Genomic DNA, 25,959 nt, shown 5'->3' with positions numbered 1-25,959 from the left:
CGCGTACGACTAATATTTCCATTTTATAAAGTACATTACAATCGTGTAAAAAACAGAATTTTGAAAAATATTGAGGGCGTCCTCCTCAGCAAATGTTATGGCTTTAATGGATTTGTCAAGCAAAAAAGTTTGAATTATTTATCTACATTGTACAATCCTACATATATGCATCTATATATTCACGCCTATGAGTAAAATACACTTTCCCATGCTTTTAAATTTGTGGATTTGAAATTTACTACAAAAAGCACGAAAAACAAAACCTCACAAATTTATTTTGTCCATCAGAAATTTATATGATCAATATCAATTTGAGTATTTGTATAATTTTCCCTTTCAATTTGGAATTTTTGAGGTGTTATGACAAAGTTAACTACATCATGTGTAGTGTTATATCATTTTCTCCTAAACATACACATCCCTTAAAATATCTCCAGAAAAATGCTACCCCTAAACCAGAGATAAAAACATACACATCCCTTAAAATATCTCCAGAAAAATGCTACCCCTAAACCAGAGATATAAAATCTACAACGATATTACCGATCAATACATGTATGAGCCAGTTTAGTTTGTCACTCCTCTTAACACCCCTTACGGCAAATAAAACGCCTGTGTGTGTCTGTCTGTCCCAGCCAGCCTTTACCTTATCGCTTTGCTGGCTTTAAAATCGTACATTTTTTTAACATCATCAGCATCATGAATGCGGGCCAACCAGAGCAACCACCCTGACCTATATGTACATGTACAGTACTCATCATTCAATAAAGGTCGCAGACTAAAATACAGACAGCTCCATCCCCAGCTTATTTGTTGTACCTTTCTGTCTTGTCTATCGGCATCAAACAGTGGGTGGCTGGGAGTTGTTGTACACGATTCACCTGTCTTGCACTTGAACACATATTTACATTTTTATAAAAGTACTGTTTAACCACAGCACAGTATTGATTTTGTCCTGTTTGACCACTATATTATTATAACTTTCAGCTTGTTATGTGAAAATCATGCAGTGCTGATTTGGTTTATATTTTCCTTGGCATTATGACATGGCAGTCTAATAGGCAGGCTATAATTTTTACAGTGTTTTATAACTCCTGAACAAAATATAAATACCAGTTAGAGACTAGTTAGGCTAAAAATAAAGCCCCGATACCTCTCAATTCCTCTAAAACGTATGTCCTCCTCAGCAAATGTTATGGCTTTAATTGATGTTGACATGTACATAACTTACCTACATGTAAATACAATGTAATAGACCGCAAATTCATTTCAGTTCTTGAATTATTTTCACCAGATTTAAAATTTGACATTTGATTTCTGCCAACTGATACAGCATTATGTTAGAAGTACTTGTACATTGGGTAGCATTACTAGTACAATCATTTCTACATACATGTAAATAAATGAAACTTCTGTATGAATTCCCAAAATCAAGTTGCTTCAAAAATAGCTATCATCCACGAAACAACTTACAATGAAATTAGATTGTTTTACAATTTACATGTTTTTTCCCTGAAGGCTAGAAGAAATTTAAACCGTGGGTGACAAAAGAACAAAACATTTTCCATGTTGCATAGAACATCCATGAGTGCAACAAGAGGGAACTTGCATTCTGGCCCATCGGTGAAAGATGTACCAATATATGTATACGTACGTATGCATTATGTATCGCTACTTGGCTATTCCAGTTGAAATCCATCTCCCCCTATGAAAGAGTGACCTTAATCTTCCCCATTTGAATCTCAAATCGGTAATACCTGAATGGGTGACTCCATTTGTAATCTACACCCCATGTGTGAGAAATTAAGGTTAATATTGACAATGGGGGTGTGGGGTGTGGAATTCAACTGGAATAGCCTAGATTGTGTGAAGATGTGTACAACAAAGCAAAAGGTCTTGGTCTTAGTTTTTTTTTTTTTGGTATTTAGAAGATGTAATTCCAAATTCCCATTAAAAGTTTGTTTTTATAAATGCAAGCATTGTAGTATGTATAAGCATGCCACATACAAGAAGTAAATTTATGATTCTGGATGCCTGTATTTATTTATAGTTGCATGCATCTAATTGTAGCTTCACCCTAGATGCACTTGATCATTTCAGAAACGAATTTATAGGCTGAAGTGAAATATGAAGCACAATGATCACACAAACAGAATACATGTAGATGAACCAGGACTGTACCCTGCAAACAGCTCCTCTGAAAGCTCTGCTTGAGGTGCAGACTGAAAGAGCTTTCTACAGCTATTACTATCATCTCATAACAGCATCTGATCATGCCATTTGCCATAATTTGTCTGCTTCATTAGCTACATGCAGTACTAAATTAATACATAGATGATTTTTCCAAAAAGGCACAAAATCAATGTTGATGACTTTAAGGGGGTACTACACCCCTGGCCCAATTTTGTGCCTATTTTTGCATTTTTCTCAAAAATTATAGCGCATTGGTGACAAGTAAGATATTATAGGGCAAGGACTACAACTACTGTACTGAAAATTCAGCAACTCAAAGCAAGTAGTTATTGATTTATTGATAAAATATTGGTTTTCCCTCATTTTTGACTGTAACTCCACAACTGTTGTCTGTGCTGAAATAAAATTTCCAGTGCAGTAGTTGTAGTCCTTGCCCCTATATACATATATCTTACTTGTCACCAATGCGCTATAATTTTTGAGAAAAATGCAAAAATAGGCACAAAATTGGGCCAGGGGTGTAGTACCCCCTTAAGTGTGTTCTGATTTTCAAATCATCCGGGAAAATGTTGATCCAGATAGATTCCATACATTCAACTTTCAATGTAAGCATCGTCTCGTCATGTAACTTGTGTTCATTTAAGCTCATTTACTGGGTACTAAACCCACACATGATCACATCTAGTGCAAATTTCATTTACCACATTGAAATCTAGGCCTACCCACACTAATGTGAGGATGACGTAAATCGGTGAGCAGCCACAAGCACAGTTGGATTTCATCCAGTTCCACTCACAACTTTACACACACAAAGATCTATTTCCGAGAAATCTCTGTCCTTATTCAAGAAAGAAGATTACCTTTGAAATGTCAACCGACTCCGAGTCTGATCATGTTTTAGTTATGATGATCTACATTACATAAAATAGTATCTGTAGAAATGGATAGACTTTTGGGGGTAATTAGAGAGGGTCCCTAAAACTCCCTATTGCTGATGTTGATCACACTATTAGAACACAGTTCTTTAACACCCAATGCATTTTATACACTCATTGATTGACCTTTGAATACTTGGGTACAAAAACTAAATACGCCACAACTTGAGGTCAAATATTGCGACATGATTGTTGATCGGAGGTCGATAAACTGAGCCACCGGAGATGAGATCATTTTGGCTCCTGAAGACAATGCATCAATTTCTTCACTTTGGATGCAACTGATTAATGGAAAAAAGCCCCCCCCCCAAAAAAAAAACACACACCAAAAACAACAACAAACAAACAAACAAACACCCCCTTACAAAAAAAAAAAATACAGAACTAACTTTTTGGGATTAAAAAAATATTATCCTATGTTGATAAATAATATAACTAAATCCTAACCATTTACTGATGATGAAATCCAAATTTTAATATTTGGTCAACTTTTGCAAAACAAAGTTTCTAATTTTTCATTTAACCAATTATCAAAAATAACATAAAATGTTTTAAATTTATGAACTCTTAGCCTATAATAGAATCAAGATTTTGAATACGCTTTGTTTTTGGCTCATTTCCCCTCAAATTGCAAAAAATATTATATAATTTCACAACATTATTGCTGGTTAGAACTAACTATTTAAGGATTGGACCATTTAGCTATGTTTCATTTGGCAAAATAGTATAATATTTTTTGAATTCCAAAAGATTATTAGTGCTGTATTTTTCTGGAATCAGGAGTAGTTTTAACAGAACTTACCAGAATATACTGACAACAATTTGACCATGCCCCTTTCCCATAGTTTGTAACACGAACCAGGGAATGTCTTTTGGAATTTGCAGGAGAACATTAAAAAGCTCTTCTGGAGCCTTCAAGGAAAGCTGTTTAGAGCATTTACAATAGAATGTACATGTAAGGAGAGAATGGTCAACTTAGGAGAGCTAAAACCCGGGAGCTAAAAATCACTATCCTAGTCCTATATCAGATTTAAGGAGAGCAGTAGAGAGAGCAAGTCCTCAAAAGGCAGTGCCTGACGAACTATGAAGGGGTTGCAACAACCACCCTCTAATTTTCAATTATAAACATCATATACCGTTATATTTGGTACCAATGTATATAGCTATGGGTCTCCTCTATCCAGTGATACCAAAATAAGTACAAACATTCCCCACATAATGTCATAATGTGAGAGCGCCCATGCAAATTTGGGAAATTCTGTCTGGCTACATATACAAGCAAAATTGATTATAAGCAAAATTGATTTTCAGCTAAAAATTGCACAAAAATGTGATTTTCACAGAATTTTCTCTTTTAAAGGAAATGACTATTTTTACCTAACTAACAAGTAAAAAGTCAGTAGGTCTGGAATAATTTCACAAGAGCAAAATGAAAATCATTGATTTTACTGTAGAAACCAATGGTGGGCCTCACCAAGCCCCTCTATGGTCATCTTTGATGATCAGTCCTACCCCCGGGTAAGGTGCAGAGGTAAAAATTTTATCATCAAATGAGTGCAAAGGATGGATCTACGATTAGCTTAAAGGTCGTTTGGGCGTAAACGTGTGCATTTTTTTGTGACGGATAAAAATTCTTGGGGGGGGGGGGTATCCCCTTCGTAGGGAAAAAAATAAAAAAGTTTAAATTTAAATACACTGATACAAAATTATATTGTAAATATGTATTTCATATTCTGATAACGTCATTCTTGCTGAAGGCAAATTTGTTGTAATTTCAAATATTTTTCCAAGGTTTCCAATTTATTTACATACATTTTACATCATGTACATTGTTTTATTTACCCGGGGGGGGTCACTCCCATTGTGGCCATCCGCGATAATGAAAATGCGTAAAAAGGGTCGTTTTCTTCCTTCACCCAATGGAATTTGGGGAGCTGCAGAAAATGGGTGGATGTTACAATCTAAGTGCGGATGGGTTTGCGCCGGGTTCGGCTGCAACTAGCCTAGTTGATGCGATCTGATTGTGATGATTCACCACGTAGCGAAATTACAGCGCTTTGAATCCTCTGGAAAAAGCGCTATATAAATTCCGAAATTTATTATTTATTATTATTTATTTTGTGGGTAGGCACGATACGCGCATATCGCGTTTAGGGTGTCAAAAACATGAAAAATTGGAAAAAAGGGTAGCAAAATTGCAATTGCTAAATATGCGGAAATGAAATTTAGGGTATGAAATTTGATGTTAGGAATGAAATCCCTGTTTAGGGTGTCGCTTTTTAGCCAAGGGTTAAATCCTTGTTTAGGGTGCTTTTCAAAAGTTGATTATCGCGGATGGTGTACAGGCCACAATGGGAGTGACCCCGGGTTTATTTACTAAATCCATGGAAGAAATAATGTAATAATAATAATAATGTAATAACCCATTGCATACACTATGGACCATAATAGTCTCATCCTAATGGCATAGTCCAATAACCTCAATTACATCATCATTGTGCAAAATTTGACCTCAAGTTGCAGAGTATGAGTTTTTGTACTCACAATTGTCAAAGGTCATGCAATGAATGTACAAATGTATTGGGGTTAAAGAACTGTGACCTGATAGATGAGCATTTTGTGGATCCTAGTGATATTCACAAAATAAAATGTTCCAATATCTGTGATAAAATAAAATGTAATTGCAACAACTAGTCTGGCCATGAGGCAAAGGCTGAAATAATATAAGGCTTTCAATTAATATTTCTAGCTTTGCTTACCAAATTTATTTTGTTTTCTGTTTGTTTATAAAATCTACAGCATGTATGAACACAGTCGGAGATACAACATGAAAATATAATTGTACAAAAAGATGTGAATTGAAGTGAGCATGACCCTGGTTGGTGTTTTCTCTCTCAAGTTGTTTTTATTGTGAAGATACAATACCAACACACTACAGACTATAACACCTGGGCATTTCATAACATTATACATAGTGACTAAATACATGACAGAGCATTTTGTATGCTGCATTTTATAAGCCAATATTTTCATGCACAGAAATATTTCCATGACAGAGTTTCAATTGTTGCAGGGTGATGATTTAGGCCTGACATTTTTGGGTGATTTTGTACATGGGTAGGCCCCCCCTACCCGATGCATTTTTCGGGTGGGTAATCAAGTACCCAAAATTGCAATAAATTTTGTGTGTGTGTGTAAATTATTATTTGTTTTAATTGTTGTTGCAAATTATGTATCGCACTAAACTTTGCAATTTCAATCATTATAGGTGAGTTGATGTCAATGTTTATCAACAAAAGTAAGGGACTGGTATATCGATTTGCTTGAGTGAACCCCATGCAACCACTACACTGTTCAATAGCCTTATTGTGGTGTGGCGGGAGTTTTAAAAACATGAGCCCTGAACATAATATGATGCGCGCGCATACTGCCAGGCAAAAAACAATGGAAATTGTGATGATGCATGCGCATACTGCCAAGCATTGATTTATGATCAAGACAATGTACAGAACTACAGATTTACATAATTATTATATTTTGATGAATCCAAGTGTGTGAAAATATTGGATCCAAAACATAATAATGATAAAATTGGATGCTTTAAATGCCCAATATTTATTGGTCGAGTTATGAGTTTTAAAATATTGTTAAAACTCAAAGCTCGACCAATAAATATGGGCTCAATTGATCCAATTTTATATCAAAATTGTGACAAATTCAGTTGTACAACATGACATGCAGTACACAATATGCACAGCACACTAAAAACAAAGACCCTTTTAGAAATACATGTAGATATGAAGATCAGATTTTAAAAGATACATTAAAATGTTTGTGTGCATAAAAAGTTCAAGACATTTACAAATGGCAAGAACTTCCTAAATTGTCATTTTACTTATTTATTCATTTGCATATTTACTAGTACTTGGCCAAGAAAAGCAAAGGTAATCAAAATGTACAACTTTACCCAACTTGGCATTTGTTTCTTTTTAGTAGCAGTATTTCTCTGGTTTCCAAACTTGAATAACAAGTAATTTTGGGCCTATAACTTGCTTTTCTGGCCAAAAATATTTTTTGAAAATTAAAAAAAAAATAAAAAAAAATAAATTTTTGATGTCGATATGTCGGGATATGTGCCGATGTCGACATTATGTCAACATAAGGCATGTCGACGACGGCACTAATATTTACATATTATGCAAATTGAGATTTCTAGGATTACAGTATTGACATTTTCACATTTAAAAGTAGTAATTTTCATGTGTGGAATTTTTGCAATTTGCCAATTTTGAACTGTTTTGTATGTTCTTGAATTTGTGATTTTGAGGTTTTGCACATACAGACCTGAAACAGGTTCTTTAAAAAAAAAGAGGAACAAAGCTGAAAATGCTTAAAAAAATGCTGAAAAACAGCGTAAAATTGGGTAAAATGGCTCAAACTGGGCTGAAAATAAAAGAAAACATGTAAATTTCAGGAATTAAAAAAGAGCAAATCAGCTGAAAAGAGGAAAAGTTTCCTACTATAAAGACCTAACTTTTGAGATGGTTTGTATGTTTTTATTTTACATAAGGCACCCAATTTTACTGCCGTGTTCAGCAACTCATATCATCATGACACTTGTAAACAAACCGTGCATGAGTTTGATTGACAGATGATGTCAGACGCGATTTAGTCTTTTTATCCGAGTCTTTCAAAATACAAGCAGACTATTATGATTTATTGAGCCAATCTGAGAAGGTGATACGGTTGAAGGAAGCTGCATTTTAATTGGTTATTCAGATACATAACAAGTAATTAACCAATAAGAAACACTGTAATAAAAAGTTTTTGACTTACCAGGGTAGTTGTCTGCAAATGTGAGCGAGTATAAAATCACTTGCGAGACGTCACCATGCTGATCGCATACACAAGTAAAATTCAACCTAGATTCCAGGGATTCAAAATTCAAATCTGAAATTTAAAAAAAAGTAAAGTGGTTTTGCATGGTTAGGAATTGAGATACATAAACAATTAATAATATACATGTAGGGTAATTTAATTAGAATTAAAAATTTGTCAAAAAGACTGGAGGGGTGTTTAAGAGGAAATATAGTATACCATTCTTTCTAAGTAAAGCTCCCCTCAAATATATGCCCCACCATTTTTTAAAATTATAATCAAATGTCACACTTCAGATGAATGGTTTGGATAAAAAATATTTATCGGACAATCACGTATCGCTACACAGGGACATGGGTGCCATTTAACATCATTCCAATGGGCGCACATATTACACAAAGAGTACGGATAAGGAATCAAAGAATATGTGACCTTCGCTCCACAACATCGCTATGATGTTATGACCTGCATTTCATGTCCTTTCAAACATTGTTATATTAACCTCATTTCCCAGCCCTTTTATTGCGACACATAATGCTATCCGGAAAAGTACACGGAAAAGCGGAAGTTGAAATCGATCAGAAAAATGGGGAAAAAAAAGCGAATTTCAGAGGCCTGCTAACATAACAGGCATACATGTTTGACTGGCTTTTATACTATCTAGAACTGAATTATTGCCAGGGTTCGAATTCAGCTGTATCGCATAGCAGTTTGCTCCTTATTTTGAAGCAACTGCTACCCAATTGTAGCAATTTTTATATTATAGTGCTTTAGAATATGGAAGTATCCTGATTATGATGAATTAGCCAAAAACTGCTATGCAAAATTTTTAAATGAATTCGAACCCTGATTATTGCCATATATCAAAATGTAAAGTATGTGTATATTCTGTAGCACCATCACCCAAATATGCGTCATGTCCAGGGACAGGCGATTTGCGCGGAACTTTTTTTCCGCGCAATCGGCTATATTTTTCCTATGGGCAGGGATACATGATTTGCACTAAAATAAAGTTCCGCGCAATCTCCGCGCAATTTGCTATTTTTTTCCGCGCAAATCGCCTGTCCCTGGTCATGTCCTACATGTATCATTATGAAACACCTAGGTACATTTTATAATTAAACTAGTGATCAGTCCTCATCATTAATAGCTGCTTTTGGACAAATCAAATACTACTCTAACAACTATACAGTGCTACATAATTGTAAGTAAGCCCTGGACACTGATGACCTGCAAGACTAAAATTACACTAGAAATGAAACATAAAGCTCAGTTTGCTATATCATACCACACAGCAGAAGCGCTGGGAAATTGTCCCACACGTTGAGACGGTGAAGATGAAATTGAGAATGAAATTGTCACCTCCTTGGCAGTACCACAGCAATGTGGCAAGAGCTACATGTAATTTATGAAGCTATGAAGAAATTTATAGGGCTCATGATTTCCTTTCCTTTGTTTGGATAATTTTATTGTTATATTTTAAAAAGCTATAAAGAAATTTAGGCCTGATGATTGTCTTTTGTTTGTTTGGGTGATTTAATTGTCCTCTCATTTCCTGTCTTAATTATCTGTTTACCTGGAGTAGTGCAATAGCCCAATATCATCATTAGTAATTTGTCACATTTATTTAACTCCCCTGTAATCGTATGTTCTATTAATTAGCCCTTTTAAAAAGTCATAACAAATATGATCTTAAAAACATGAAATAAGTTAATTTTTTTCAAACCTGATTTTTTTTTGCATTTGTACTGAGTACATGTATCCCCCGCTAGGTGTTGTCGTAGATCACAAACACGATGCAGCACAAAAATTAATGCTTCAAAAATTGCCACATCATGGGATTTATCTCAATCATGCAATAGACCTTGCATGAAGCTCTTTGAATTGGCCTTCCACAATATCCATATTAGGCACATCCGTCCACATGGAGGGCATTTGGCAATGTCGTTCTCAAGCAAAAACTTGCTGGAAATTTGCCGTGTGAACTATCTTGAGGATTCCAATTTCTAAGTTTGATCCCAAATATATCCCCAAGAAATTAGGGGATTTCCCAGAGTGATCCTCCAGTGTTACTAGTCTACCGTCTGAACAAGCTATGTTGCAATTCGCCAGTGCTGAGTTTAAGTTATGACATTGGTTTAATTAGGCCTATAGGCCTATTTAATACACATCGTTCAATTTGGCATGCCACTATAGGTCACAGCGAAAACTTTCGGTTGTATAAAAGTCAAAGCAATGTCAACAGGTGTGACAAAACCATTCCAGTCTTCAATAGTGTCGTGTGGACACAAAGTCTAGGATTGACGTATGAATCGCAATTCTTGAGTACGCCAATACTCCAGAATTCCATCATCGTCTGAACACCCCTAAATATTCCCTTGAACCTGTACATTGGTCAGGAGATTTCAACATATCATAATCACAATGTACACCTACCAAGGACAGTCAGGTATGCTTTCCAAGGTCTATGTTGGTTCATGGAATACATTACTAATGTGACAGAAATGTTTACAAACAAAGGCAATAGATTGGTTTATGCTGCAGGAAATAGCATTGACACTCAGCATATGATGTACCATTTCACTTTTCAATTAGCATGTTTGCCCTTGGTCTGATGCAGTGGGAGTTTTAAAAGCACAAAAAATAAGAGGCGGGCACAATCCTGCAGTGGCGCAGCGATACAGGCCCTGTTGCAATCGATGGAATGCGAGTTCGAGCCCCGGCGGCAGTGTTCGAAATAAGCACTTATCCTCTTGTCCAAAAATCACTGGGGACAACCATATTGAGATATATACTTATCCTCTGGACAACCACTATATTTTATCTCTTAAATATGACATATTTTGGGGACAACCAAAATATTTTGAGGACAAGCAGAATTTATGCTTTAGTTGTCCTTGGGACAACCTCCATATTTTCCTTATTTCGGACACTGCCCGGCGGTGCCATTGTGTTGTGCTCTTGGGCAAGGCGCTTTACTATACTTGCCTCTCTCTACCCAGGGGTGAAATGGGGAGCTGTTAGGAATATTGTCCATTGAGCGCTGCCCAAAGGTATCAGCATTCTTACGACAGTGGAATAAATGTAAAGTGCTAAAATTTTGCATTATTTTCAGCGCAAATCAGTTTTGGGCTATGCATTTTTTGACATTTGTTTACTTCATAAAGATACATTGGTTGTGTATGCATTTCTGAACAAAAAAAAAAGACTTTTCTTGATACAAAATTTTGTTTTTTGGTTTATTTTTTATTTTTCCACATATTTTTCAAATCAACCACAAATGATCCAAGCAACAGGCACTAGGTCCAGGCATTCTCCAAATCTGGAGGGGGGGGGGGTTGATAAATCAATCCTGTGCATTTTTTGGCCTACCCAATAGTCGTAACCCTAGGCCTAGGCACATGGCATCACATGTCACAGTTGTCACCTCATAGCTACACATGTTCATTCATCCAATAGTTTATTTTAGAAAAAAAAATCAGTACAAGGGAGTTAAGCTAATGCCCTGTGTCATTTACCGCTCATGCACTGCTCAACCACACAATCAGAAGAATCGGGAAGCACCGTAAAAAACTTGGCAACTGGCGGCAAGAAAGTTTCGCACCACATACGCCAAAGTTCACTTTTCAAAGGGCTTAACTGTTGTTACAAAAACAAAATGTTACAACAAAATGTTACAACTGGTAAACAAGTCTACTAAATGACCTCAAAAGGTCAAGTCGCCTGTCAAAAAAAAAAATTGGAAAAAATGAATAAAAGAATGCATAAACAACAATCTCCTAATTTGCATAGCCACCAATCCTCCAGCTAGCACATTCTCTGATTGGTCCATCTATCTAGGTTTATATATCTATATCGCTGTGTCAGTATGTCCAGTGAGGGGTGTCACTCATAAAACGTGTGGGGGCCTTTTGGATTGCCAAAAATTCTTGACCCCCAATTTTCCTCTACCTCAGGCTCATAATTAGGCCAAAAAAAAAATATTGTTGTGTTGCCCTCAAGTGGGAAAATGGGAAATTTGGGTCGGACGGTCGGATTAAAAAAAAATTTTTTTTTAAACCTTCAGTTTTTAAAATTCCCCTCAAATATTAAATAATGCTTCTTCAATTAGGGGACATTTTGACTTCTGGATTCCTGTTAGACATCAATTAAAGACTAGTCTTTCAATAAAATATTAATTTTAAGTGAAAAACATTGAGTTTTTGAACAAATCTGTAAAAATCATCATTCAAAAAAAAAAAAAAAAAAAAATTGCGACCCTGATTTTTCAGGATTTAGGGTCGGACGGTTGAGGGCAACACAACAACTTTTTTTTTTTGGCCTTATTGAGTAGTCCCTGCTAAAGTGACCCAAATTTTCTCTGAATTAAACCATCTATTTAATTGGACAGGAAATGATCAAAGCTACCAGTGATAATCATTTCAAAAGCCGGCCAATTGGGCATTTAATTGGGCTACCAATTAAATCATTGATTTCTACAGGGCAGGAAATGATGAAAACTCAAAGTGAAAATCTGAAAAACTGTCCAATTGGAATACCAATGCTGGGTTTGGTAATCCTGTGGCACCATTCCTGTAAATATTCAAACAAAAGCCACCCAATTGGGTTACTAATGGCAGGTTTGTTTTACCCCCCAAAATCAGCCCAATTGGACTACAAAAGCCACCCAATTGGGTTGCAAATGGCAGGTTTGTTAACCCTCGACCCTCTTCAATCATTCCATCCCTTATCTCCAATAGCAGCTCAATTGGGCTGCAAAAGCCATCCAATTGGGCTACAAATAACAGGTTTATCCCTGAATCATTCCATCCCTTTTATCTTCAAAAGCAGCCCAATTGGGCTGTAAAAACAACCCAACTGGGCTGCAAATATCGGGTTTGTCAACCCTCCTAAATCATTCTATCCCATATCTCCAAAAGCAGCCCAATTGGGCTACAAAAGCCACCCAATTGGGCTACAAATGGCAGATTTGGTAACCCTGTATATGGAGAGAAAAAATCTATAAGAATGAACTATTTCCTGGTCATGTGATTGTGTGATTACCTTGAACATGTGTTACACTTCCTGTTCCAAGGTAGCACAAGCTTTGAACAATTCACTGTACACAAAATTTGGTTTGGGCCAATGAAATTATCATTATTAACCATATTTTCTTCTTCCTGGATGTATGAATTGCCAGTCAGTTGAGTCCTCAGATCATGAACAAAGTTGGCGCATGGAAAAGGGGTTTCAGAAAACCTGAAAACCTAACAATTATTAATTGGTTTACGAAGTATCAGAAGAGAAAAAAATGTAAATATTTTCACTTAAAAAATCAGTATATAATATTGAATATGTGTGTATGGAAAAGGGGTTTCAGAAAACCTGACACTGAATTGGTTAGTAATTAATAATTAGTAAAATACATTAGAGTAATTTATTGGTTTACTAAGTATCAGAGAAAAAATGTGTATATTTTTACTTTTAAAAAATCAGGATATTAGGCCTAGACATCTAGATGAGGTGACCGGACCGGTGGCGTCACGTGTTAACACCGGGCAAAATGATATACAGACGATCTATGGCAAAACAAATAAAATCTTTTCAAAACCTAACTTGCGAAACCTTTGTTGTTTTAATTTGTTCGATTCCCATGTTGCCGCATTCTACAAGATTCTCCTCATCAGGGTTGTGACCAGCCTAAATTTAGTGTCAGGTAGATCGAAAATTCGGTGGGACTTTACTCGAAGGTGGGACTATACTCGCGTCTGTATGGTAATTATAAGGAAACACAAGTCTGGGACATGTGTTAGTGCACCACCCATTGACATAAAAATTGACATCATCCTTTGCAGACCTACATGTATGACCGATTTTGCATTGAAATTCACGTAAACTCCTGATGTATGCATGCACTATGCTTTGTAGGTTTTGATTGCCGACTAGCATAAATTCCAAGGTCGAGAACTTTACCGGAAAGTTCCCCTGGTAACCAGCCAAAGTTTCTGATCTCAAGAGGTCAGGATCCTACCCTTCAAAAGTTGATGTGTTTTCACAAAAGGAAGTTCCTGTTCGCTTACTGTTTTGTGTTTTATTGTTAATTTACTTCAATTGTCTACTTTTCAGCTAGTACATGTAGTATCATGATAAAGATTGTCAATCATGCTTGCAAGACCAACTTCATGGGACCACAATCAAAATTGCCATGGTGATGCGTCATGGCTGGTTGACTGGCTATCCCACCTTTCGTAAGGGGCACCACACAAATACTGTAAAACCACTTAATTTCTCGAGGTATTTAATTTCGTGAGGACTTTTGATTCGCAAAATTAAATCCTCAAGAATTTATCACATTGAGAATTGTAGCATTTCTGGCAACTTCCATTTACTGAATTGACAATATTTTTAATTGTATATTATTATTATTTATTATTTACCTTGAAACATTGTCAAAATAGCCTCATATTACAAGGAAAACTGAATATAAGAAATGCTGTAATATAACATTTCCTGCATGTTTCCCACTGTCCAGTCACCCCTGGATGAGGGTTCCGAACTTCTTATATTTTGTAAAATTTTATTATCCTCAGCGTCAAGTAAAATATTATTGAAGTTAAAAATGCAGTATTTTAAGTCTGCCAGGCATGATAACGACGGATCCAACTTCTGAAAGTGATCTACGGATACCTTGACCTACCTTGACCTATGGCGTTCACTCCAACTTGGGGTTGAGTGGTGCCATCTGCTTCATGATGTCCTGCCACTTCCTTCTGTCTTGAGCTAGCCTGCTAGCGCTGACCAAGGAGCTGATGTGTACTTTGTTACAGTCGGCTTTCAGGCAGTCACTCCATCTTTTTGGTGGTCTCCCTCTTGGGCGTTTGCCATGGATATGTGCCTCAAATGCTAGTTTAGAAAAACGTGATGGTGGCATTCTCTGTATATTGCTGAAGTACCGGAGTCTTTTTGTTGAGATTCTGTCCAGGATGGTAAATTCCATGTCGAGGGTTTTGCGAATGGTGGTGTTTCGGATCTTGTCGAGGCGTGACACTCCCATTATTTTGCGAAGGCACATCATTTCAAATGTTGAAAGTCTGTTTTCATCTTCCTTCTTTAGTGTCCAAGTTTCCGCTCCATACAATAGTATCGAGAGCGTAAGTACCTTATAGAGCTCGATCTTTGTGCTTCTCTGGATGTCTTTGGCGCCCAAATCTTATGGAGTTTTTGAACAGTCCCTATGGCTTTCCCAATGCGTAATTTTACGTCCTCGGTGCAGGATCCAGATTGACAGATCTTCCCTCCTAGGTATGTAAACTCCTCAACTTGGGCTAGTGGTGTTCCATTGATATTTATATTTATTTGTGTGTTCTTTTTGGTGATTGCCTGTACCTCAGTTTTTCCTATGTTGATTTTCAGACCCAGTGTTGTACTACTCTCATGCACAAGGTTTACCAGAGTTTGTAGGTCTTTTTCACTCCTAGCTACAAGTGCGATGTCATCCGCGAAGCGTAGGTTATTGATAAGCTGTCCCTGAATGTTTACTCCTATATTTGTGTCATGAAGCGCATATAACTTGACCAGCTCAAGAAGGATGTTAAATAGCTGAGGTGATATCACGCACCCTTGACGCACTCCAACTGCAGTAGTAAACCATTCTGTTAGCTCTCCATTAACTCTTACAGCGCTTTCTGATTTCCGGTAGAGTGCTTCTAGCAGCTTTATGATTTTGTTGGGGAATCCAAAGAATCCCAGTGCCTTCCACAGGCCCTCCTGCCACACAGAATCAAAAGCCTTTTCAAGTCAATGTAACAGCAAAAGAGTCCTTTGTCCTTTTCTAGGTGTTTTTCCAATTTTTTTCTCAAGAGTGAACAGTTAGATCAATTGTTGACCGGCCTGGTCTGCCCCGCTTGGGCTTCTGATAAAATTTCTTCAGCCCTTTTCATGATACGTCTTGGAAGAATTAATGTGAGTACTTTGCATGAGTGACTAAGTAGGCTGATTCCTCTGTAATTGCCACAGTCTAGCTTGTCCTTTTTCTTGTAAATGGGGTGATGATTGCCTTTCCCCAGTCGCTGGGGAACTCTTCTTCGTCCCATATTTTCTTACACAGTTTGTGAATAATATCCACTCCTCTGTCTCCTGCTGCTTTGAGTTCTTCACCAGTAATACTGTCATAGCCCGGTGCTTTTCCATCGGAAAGCTTCCTTATTGAGCTGACAATCTCGTCACGCAGGATATCTGGTTCCACAGCAGAGGTTGGCATTTGGGGAATATTATTTGTGAATTCTTTGTCCACAGGGTTCTGTCTGTTGTACAGTTCTTGGAAGTTCTCTTTCCATCTTTCTTTGACATCATTTGCTTCAGAGAGTATTTCTCCTCCTTGCTTTTCACTGTTTGCATTTTGGTGGTTGCTTTCTTTGTAATTTTCTTGATTGTTGAGTAGACTTCTTTGGATTTTGCAGCTTGATGTGCTTGATCTACCTTGATGCATAGGTCTTTGAGCCACTTGTCACGGCATCCTTTGGTTTTTCTCTTAATTTCACGATTTAGGAAGTTATATCTGCTTCGTTTGGTTGGATCAGTAAGTTTCTCTTGTTTGACTTTTGCTTCTTTCCTGGGCAAGCTGGATAACTTCTTCACTTATCCAAGGTTTTTACTTTTGGCTCTTTTTGTATCCAAGTATTTTCCTGATGTTTCGCTGAAGGCGTTTTTAATTTTTGTCCACATGCTTTCAGTGTCCTGATCATCCTGCTCCATTAGTGGAGCAAAACGTCCTCCAATTTCAATTTCATAGTCTCTTCTGGTTTTGGAGTTTTTGAGTCTGAAGATATCGTACTGTTTTGGATATTTGGCTTTCTTGATTGTGTGGAATTTCATGCGTATATTGGCTATTACAAGCTGATGGTCTGATCCAATGTCAGCGCTTGGGTAGCTTCTGGCATTTTGCACACAGTTTTTCCACTTGTTGCTTATCATGATATAGTCTATTTTGTTGTGCGTATGCGTTGATCTGGAGACTCCCATGTCCATTGTCTTGAATCTTTTTTCTGTTTGAATATTGTATTGCTAATACATAAATCATTTACGGCACAGAAGTTGAGAAGTTTTTCACCACGTTGGTTTACTTCACCATAACCATGTTTGCCTAGGATATTCTCCCACTGTTGCCAATTGGTTCCAACTTTAGCATTTAAGTCTCCCATGATGATGAGGACATCACTTTTTGGAGTTTTATTAACAGTAGTCTGGAGAAGATCGTAGAATTCATCTACCATTTCTTCACAGTCAGCTGTGTTTGGAGCATATACTTGCAGAATGGTCATTGCTCCATTCTGTGTTTTGAATCTTGCTGATATGAGGCGTGCTGAAATTGGGTTATATCCAATAAGTGCGTTTTGTGCGGTCTTACTTAGAGTTAATGCGACTCCTGCACGGTGTATTGTGTCATTTCCTGCGCATAAAATCTTGAATCCTTGCCTGGAAAATTCCCCAGAATCAGTCCAGTGGCTTTCTGCTATTCCCAAAATTTCCCAATGAAAGTTTTCCATTTGGTTAAAAAGGATTTCTAAGTTACCCTCTTGGTATAAAGTTCGAACATTCCATGTTCCGATACCTATAGTCTTTTTCGCTGTTAGTAAGGCCACCCTTTCCTGTGGTTTATCGACATCAACTCTGGCTATTTGGGGCTCGACTTGGTGCTGATCCCGCTCTGGGAGGACCATCAAATCTTCCGATTAGGTTTGGAGTTGCTGCGCCATGTTGTTCTACGTGTAGGCCCGCGGGAAGAGATGACTGGTTAGTATAATCAGGGGCAGTGGTAGCGCTAGAACTAAACACTCCTGTGTCCGCATGGACCCCCGAACTTGCAGAAAATTAAAAAGTAGGGGGTCCGGAGTAGAGTTTGGTGAGTCCGAGTTGCACAAATGCAGCATAAATAGTATGTCTGCAATAGTGCTAGGTTGAAAAACTGGGGGTCTGCAGGGACCCCTGAACTTACAGAAAATGTAAAAACAAGGGGTCCGAACTCTATTTTGGTGGGTCCGGGACCCCAAAAAGTAACCTAGCGCTACCCTAGATCAGGGGCTTCAACCCTGGTGCTGTATTGGCTATTCATCATGATGCAGTTATGCTCATTGGTAAGCTAGGCGGATGAGCGGTCCTCTCCTAGCCACCCTGATCTGTCCGTTCTTGCTGAATAGACAGCAAGGTAACAACCCCCGCCACGTGAAGGTAGATCAGGACGCTTACCCATATTCTCACAAGTCGGTCGTCCCCTCACACTACATGCTACACTATATGCTAAACTACACTACATGCTACATGCAAGATGCTACCAGGGACGGTCTCCTCCTTGTATGGTCCATCATATAAATATGACAAGAGAACACAGACTTTGTACATGTAGGGGGGGTCGAAAGTGATTTTTTTGGCCTTAGTGTTTTGCCAGTACTTGTGGGCAAGGGGGACACAGTCCCCCCCCCCCCCAGTTTGGGGAAAATGGTCATTTGGGGGAAACTGGAGTGGTCACTGTTCATGCCAGTTTGAGCCGAAAAATTTTCTGATAAGATTGATTAAAAGATGAAACAATGAATAGTGTATCAAACATCAAACTTAAAATAAGCTTTACCTCTTTACCCTTTAAAATGGCCATATAAAAACTTAAAATCCAGGAGCTTTGGGACCCTGGGAGGTTTACAAAATTGTTTGGTTTTGATTGCTTTTTTCACTATTTCAACCATCTAAAAAGAATTTGGGTCAACTTTTTGGGAACAATCATTCGGGGAATAGGATTGTGTGCCCCTTCCCCAAGTCAAAGAATCCTGTGCACGCCACTGTGTATTGCCCCATTGGAATGGTCCAAAAATAGGTCTATTTCTATAATCCCAATTATCTCAGTGACGGGTGAACGGATTTTGATGATTTGTGCACCATTTTAAAGAAGAAACATCATAGTTTTGAATCTTTAAAAACGTTATACTGCCAACATACATGTATTAAGTCTGGCAATCCACAGGGCCTATATACCCTGTTTTTCATTCTGAAGATAACCCAAAACTCTATTTGAGGAAGGTAAAGCAAAAATACCCAGCAAAATGAGGCTAGTAATTTTCAGTAAAGTTTCTGGGCATGCATGGTTCCGAATTTGGAAACTTGATGACTGGGAACTGGGAATTTGCATCTAGTTGAATACAAACCATCATACAAAGTTCCACATATGTAACATCATACATCCAATAGACACATCCAATTATGTCGTGATAGCAAACCGCCACCATAGTTGTGATAGTTGAGTTTATTCATTTTATGAGCAATAAATCCACCACACCAGTATGCATAATAAAAGCGAAGCATGTTTAATATCATGATGAAGTTTACGTGCAGCAATATTTGAGTGTGTTTGGGAAGAAATTTCATCACAGCAGTTCACTTTCAAAAGAATGCACGGTGAAATAAAGTTACTAACTATTCAGTAAATTACTTCAGCGATGCCTGTAGACCTGCTCTGTCTAATTACCGCGTAAAAAGAACTATGGTACATTTTTTGTAGGTTATGCGATGCTACGCCGACGAGGTGCTGATGTGATGATGACGGGATTTAAGTAGCCAATCAAAACCCCACTTCCGTATACGCCATTTCTGCTCCAAATAGGCAGACCGCTGAAGAACTGTGCTGAAAACTAGCCCTCTAAATTAAAGCTTGCATGTGTGTGCGTGACTCATGTATCATGTTCCTTCCTCACCATAGGTCCATGAATGGCGTACGTACATAGAAACAGGACACCCTGAACTCAAGTCGCGGTGATGATGCCACACGACCAGTGTTCGAAATAAGTGCTTATCCTCTTGTCCTCTTGTCCAAAAATCACTGGGGACAACCATATTGAGCTATGTACTTATCCCCTGGACAACCTCTATTTGGATTCTTTGTACTCAAAAACATGACATTTATATTTTGGGGACAACCAAAATATTTTGAGGACAAAGAATTCATGCTTTAGTTGTCCTCGGGACAACCTCCATATTTTCCTTATTTCGGACACTGCACACGACTGCCTCTGTTTATAGGAAGAATTCAAAACATGGCAACGATAATGTTCAGGAAGTGGTACTTATGTGAAAAAGTGTCATTTTGTGTGTACCCCTGCGTGCGGAGGTGTGAGTACGGTACCTCGGGCTACATCATGAGGAGACATACATGATAATTGTACAGTGCTTGTAACAGGTTGCTCCAGAAGTCTAGCCAAGAATTTGCTCACCGATAGAAACTCTTCACATTCTAGGCATTCATCAATGATCAAAATCTAGCCGGATTCGCTGAAGCATGACACCGTGTAAAGCAATGGAAGTTCAGAAGTAAACACAGCCGATCACGACAGGCGAATGTATCAAATTGTTGCTAAAATTACACTTCAGCAAAATTTTAGACTGTCCATTGTCCAAAATAGGCAAATCTTGCTCAAACGATACAGCTGACTCATCAAAATAACTTTCATCCAAATTTCAAAATTAACAGAATAAATAACCTCCGGTGCAAAAATTGCACAGCTGTCCCACCGAAAAATGATAGCAAAGCACTCTAGCATCAAATGTGTGCAAATTCAAAGTACAGAAGAAAGCATGCACGTACACATGCCTTAACATTCATTGCGTACACGTACATGGATCGAATCCATGGGTTAATCCTACAGTCACCCATGGAAAACAGGGTACTGAGGGCTGAAGACACACATTCGATGGGTGTAGCGTACACGCTAGTCAATCATGTTACTAGTAATACGCTACATGATGATCATGGACTCATTTTCACATGTTCCAGCTTAAGCCTTGGTCAAGAATTACTTAATTTACCTGTCAATCATGCCTGTAACTAAGTAGTATTCCATTAAAAATGTCAGTATGATATCAATGTCAATGTCTATTTCGGAAAATTGCAACTGCACATGCTCAGACATCGTCACACAGTTCTTCGACAAGAGATAAAGCATACATGTAAACAGAACCAATCTCCCCCATTGACGGCCGTGTGAATGAACTGCGACTCAAAGGAATCCCCTGTGATTTTTCTTGTCTTTTACAAGATTAGCCATTTGAAACAATCACAATTAATCCTTTGTTAGTATGCAAGTATTGAGAAGACATCTGGACCAGAGAATGTTAGCTCGAGATACTCTAGCTAAAATACAGGTTTACATTTACTATCTTACATTATCTTGCTGTATTTCAGCTAGAGCTCCAAACGACAAGCTTCCGGGTTTTTTTTGAGAACAATACTGTTACGTAAGATGAAGAAGAAACCCGCCTCGGAGCCCGCCCAACTCATTATTTCATTGTACTTATTGCAATTTGCCTCCACACATTACGTAATCAACACAAAGCTTTTGTGAGGATTATTGAGTGGATAAGAAATTGACAGTGGAGGATACGAAGGACACGCCGATTGTTAGTTGTCAATCATGAATTGCCGCAACGTATTAATATTTTACTGCATGGCATTCCGCAAACACGAAGACAAATTATGCCGTATTTTTCCAAAGAACATCTCATATGAAGTAAGCTGAATGCGATCTGTACTTTTGTAACATTCCGATCGCTTTTGATCACCTATTATCGGCGAATTTGCTTGAAAACACGTGAGTTCATGTTGTGTAAACATAATTAGCATAGACACAAATGAAATTACGATGCAATACAATGCAATTTGAATGCGCAGCAGATCTATAGAAATAACTTTGCCCGGTTTTATGCAGAATTAGACCCTGTCTGGAGAATGTGAAAAACACAAGTAGGTAGCATTTTTTTAAAAGTGCGAAGTTCACTCCCATTGAAATACAGGGTGTCCCAGAATGATTTGTACCGTGTTTGCAAAAATAACTAAAAATAGAAGACGGGCAGTGTATCTATTTTTGATACATGCATTATAATGCTGGACATGTCTCCTACTTATTCTGTGAATTTCAGCACGCTACCTTTATTTGTTTTGGCGTGGCATGCAATAATGTAAAATCAATGAAAAACTGCTTTTCATTTTCAGCGCAAACGACTCGCATACCCTTGAAAATGGCACGATACGATTAAATAAAGAACGTGGGATGTTTGGCACAGCATTTCGATTTACAACTACTGTTGGGGTTGGGCCTTAAAGCTTGCCAGACAGCTGCAATCTTCGCTCTAGTTCTTACAGTCTTACGAGCACCTGAAGCTTCACTCTGCCGATTCCTGACAGTTCTGTGCTCGTCAAACTTCTTTACGTTATACACTATCGCTCCTTTGACTGGAACGCGTGCTTTCATGAAATCGCTAATGAATCTTCTTTGCGTCTCAACATAGCTGCCGGTTTGCCAGTAAGTTTTTGAAAGGAATCTACGCTGCTGCACAATAAATTGAGGAGCCATCTTTTCTGTACCACAACCAGTTCGACCTCTGCAAGCATTTCAAATTACATGGACCTCACACCACAATAACTAAAACTACCGCCAAAGAGAGAATGGGATTAGGCCGCAAATCCTTAATTCCATGTAATGATTGCTTCAGAACGTCATAAATAATAGATAGATATCGGCTATTTAGTGGAAATATGAACAGGGCACAACTAAAATACCTGCATAACTTTTTCCAAATAACTTTGTGCTGAACGGTTAGTAATGTTACAGATTTTCAAAATAGGTTGCGTTGTCAAAACTTAGAATTCACCATTTTTTTTTTTTTTTCTATAACTTCTACTAGAAACGTCCAATTTTTATTATCTTAAAAATCTGAGAAAGCTAAATATATGTAAAACTTAAAATGTAAAACAATATGAACATTTAACATGCCCTTCATACCTAAAAAATTCCATCTTTCCCGGTACAGATCATTCTGGGACACCCTGTACATGTATACTGCACGAGTCACTGTGACTGTTTATCTCCAATTCTTTTCATGGATATTACCCACAATGCACTCTGTTCTGAAATTGCGAAAGGGCTTATTGTTTATGCTGATGAATTAAAACCATCAATGAATATGGGTATGCATACATGTATGTGGACTATTACGCTGACTTTCCTATTCGGGGAGGATGACAATTTCGACCTCCTCGTCTGTTTACAAACAGAGTCAGAGTCTGTCAGAAAGACCGTTTCGCTTGTCAAAACACTCAAGTATCAGAAGGATGGTCCACAATAGCGTGCCGTGATTCACGTAACATGAATCTAGGATTTAATTAAAAAGCTGTCAAGTCGAACCATCCATGTGCTTCTTTTGTCCAATTTGCCATCAAGATTTCGCATGGAAACAGTTCAGACCCAGAACACGATCATGTCAAAAATAAAAATATTGCATTGTTCTGGGACTGATTATTCGGACTATATGTGGACAACTAGTATGAATTAGTGAACTAGAATAGATCATGCATGTCATCATTGTCATGTACATGGATGTAGATAAACTGAATTTAAAACATTAAACTGAATTCACCATTTTCACAAAGTTCAAAGACTTTTGTGTGTGGAAATGAATTAAAAATGTAAAATCATGTGAGAACAGCCCTAATTCAACTTGCATTTCAAGTTTTTAAGTTGTCTTACATGACCTCAGATGATACAGTCATGTTGATTACCTCATTGTCCCAGTCTCCTCAAATTCCTTGTCGTCGAGTCGAGTCATGTCTTTTTTTGTCGAATGATGTCATTGATCAATTCACAAAAGGCCACGCGTTTTAAGTTGGGCCCATTTCGTGTGACACACTTTAAGTTTGCGCAAATCGCGTGTATTTTTGTTTCAATGGCTATAACTTTTTCAAACTATGCATTAACCCCACAAAAGTATACATTTTCTGGAAGCAAATTGCCTGAGGAGTTCAAAAATGCACTTAAAATTAACATAGGATGTATCCCTAAAAGGTTATGAATTTGAGAACCTCCAAAATTCATGAAAAAAAACTATTGGAAAAATTTTTTTTGAAGAAATGATGCATACCCTACAAGATTAATTATTGCAGATTTGAATTCCTCACAGTCAGAGCTTTCCAAGCATATATAACTTTCTATACCTCGGCAATGTTTACCATATTTTTGCAAAAAAAAAGAAAAATGACCCAACAGATTTCATTTTTTTCACAGAAAATTTTACCTTGCCATGTTCTTACTGTAACTCTCCCTTGAGGACACCAGACATGTATTAAATGGTCTAATTCAATTTGATAAGGCATGCAGAAGCAGCAAACCTACTAAAATAGGTATTAATTCCTCGTAATAAACTGCATTATCTCGTTGTATACAAATGCGTTGACTTCAGTGAAAATTCTCCATTTTTGTACAAATTTGCTTTACAGAAGAGTTATACTAACTATACAAAACAATTCAAATCATTGCTAAAAACAAAATTTACATTTTTTGTACTGAAACGGGGGTTGTTAACAAGCAAGCAGTAATGATGGTCATGTTCATTGTCCAGATTTATAATGCACTTGTAAACATAATGTCTTCATGGTCCTCTTTTTTTCTCGGTCTGCTTTTTGCTTTGTTGAAGACTGATACCACAATATTTTAAAACACACTTCTGTGGTACTATGGCCTCCTCTCTTCCTTAGCAAACCTTCCTTTTTCCTTTAACATAACAACCTTTGTACCTGAGTGCTATACATATTTTGATTATGACCATAATCTGACTGCATATTGTTTTCAAGAGGAACCACGCCATCTGATATGACATGAAGCAAGAAATAGGAATATAGCATCAGATGATGGTTGAATTGCAGTGACAGCTACATGTAGGTCCTTAACAATCAAACTGGTATAACCTGTGTCACATTTGAATCGGTTTCTGTTTGATCTGCAGAGTCCTCTGACACCCTCTCATCCATATCATCACTTGCATTCAAATAGGCCTAGTTTCTCTTGTTTTTTTTTATTTGCTCAAGTCATAACCAAGTTTGTCAGTAATATATGCAAATGCTTTTTAATTGGCTTGATTATGCTAAATTATATACATGTATGAGGTTCAGTTTCAGAATCTATGAATCAATTTGAGGCCTTGACTGCAAAACTATGACCGTCCTGATCAAAGTACTTGACGTACAGTCATAGTTCTACCAATGCAACGTAGGCCTGTAATTTTAAAATAATTCTTTAATTAAGGTAATTAACACTCATTAACAAACATCCAAATGATCAAAATCTGATTAGTTTTAGTAATTAGCCACAGTTTATGTACTCAAATGCAATAAATCGTAATATGAACATGATTTAACTTAGTTACACCACAGATGCCAATTTTGCTGCGCCAGATCCTCCTGCGCCAGATCCTCCTCCACCCTGGAGCTTTGTTAATTAACAAGTAATTAACAGAACATAATAAATTTTTTACATGTGTTATCACTTCTATCCTCTTGCCCTGCATGAGTGCTTTAATTTAATACCAAATTTAGCTGTATAACTTGCATAATTTTAGAGAAAATTAAATAGATGATGTCATTTGTGCTGCGCAGATGTCACAACTCCACCTATATATGGGCCCAGTTCAAAACGCATGGCCAAAAACAAAAATAAGCTTACCGAAAATCGTCGTCATTGACACTCTTAAATCTCTTTACATACCTTGAAATGGTGATTTAGGATCACTCTGACATGCCTGAATCACACTACGAATATCTGCTTGTAAAAGCGGTTGCCTATAAGACATTTCTGACAATTAACTTGTCGGCAAAATTTTCATTAGCAGCTGGTCGACCATCATTTACTGCGCTATTTATTTGCGTTATTTTCAGCAGGTTCCGAAATGTAGTATCGCTTTTTTGTTTTTTGCATTATTTATAATGGACACGCAAAAAGACAAAGGCAACCAGCAACTGAATGAGCCGAAACTGGATCGTTTTCGTGTTGTTGAACGTCATTGATCAGAGTATGGTCAACAGTAGAGGGGGTAGTGAATGAAAAAGTTTGGACAACAGAGGCATCAGTGGTGCATGACGGAAAGCCTGATTTACTTTGTGTTTGTA

The 25,959-nt window shown here is 37.4% G+C and overlaps 1 protein-coding gene across 1 annotated transcript in view; it reads right to left on the bottom strand.

The window, feature by feature from the left end:
* Positions 1 to 25,741, bottom strand: part of LOC140171946 (protein mono-ADP-ribosyltransferase PARP6-like) — a 76,477-nt gene extending 50,736 nt beyond the window's left edge. Inside the window, exons 1-2 of the mRNA XM_072195290.1 lie at positions 25,559 to 25,741; positions 7,965 to 8,078 (exon numbers count right to left, since the gene is read on the bottom strand). Of these exons, the coding sequence (XP_072051391.1) occupies positions 7,965 to 8,078; positions 25,559 to 25,643 (199 nt within the window). The 5' untranslated portion in view covers positions 25,644 to 25,741. The remainder of the gene's footprint in view (positions 1 to 7,964; positions 8,079 to 25,558) is intronic.
* Positions 25,742 to 25,959: the final 218 nt, after the last annotated feature.

This window comes from Amphiura filiformis, chromosome 15 (genome assembly GCF_039555335.1).
Source record: "Amphiura filiformis chromosome 15, Afil_fr2py, whole genome shotgun sequence".
Lineage (NCBI taxonomy): Eukaryota > Metazoa > Echinodermata > Ophiuroidea > Amphilepidida > Amphiuridae > Amphiura > Amphiura filiformis.
This window is presented reverse-complemented; position numbering and strand designations above follow the sequence as displayed.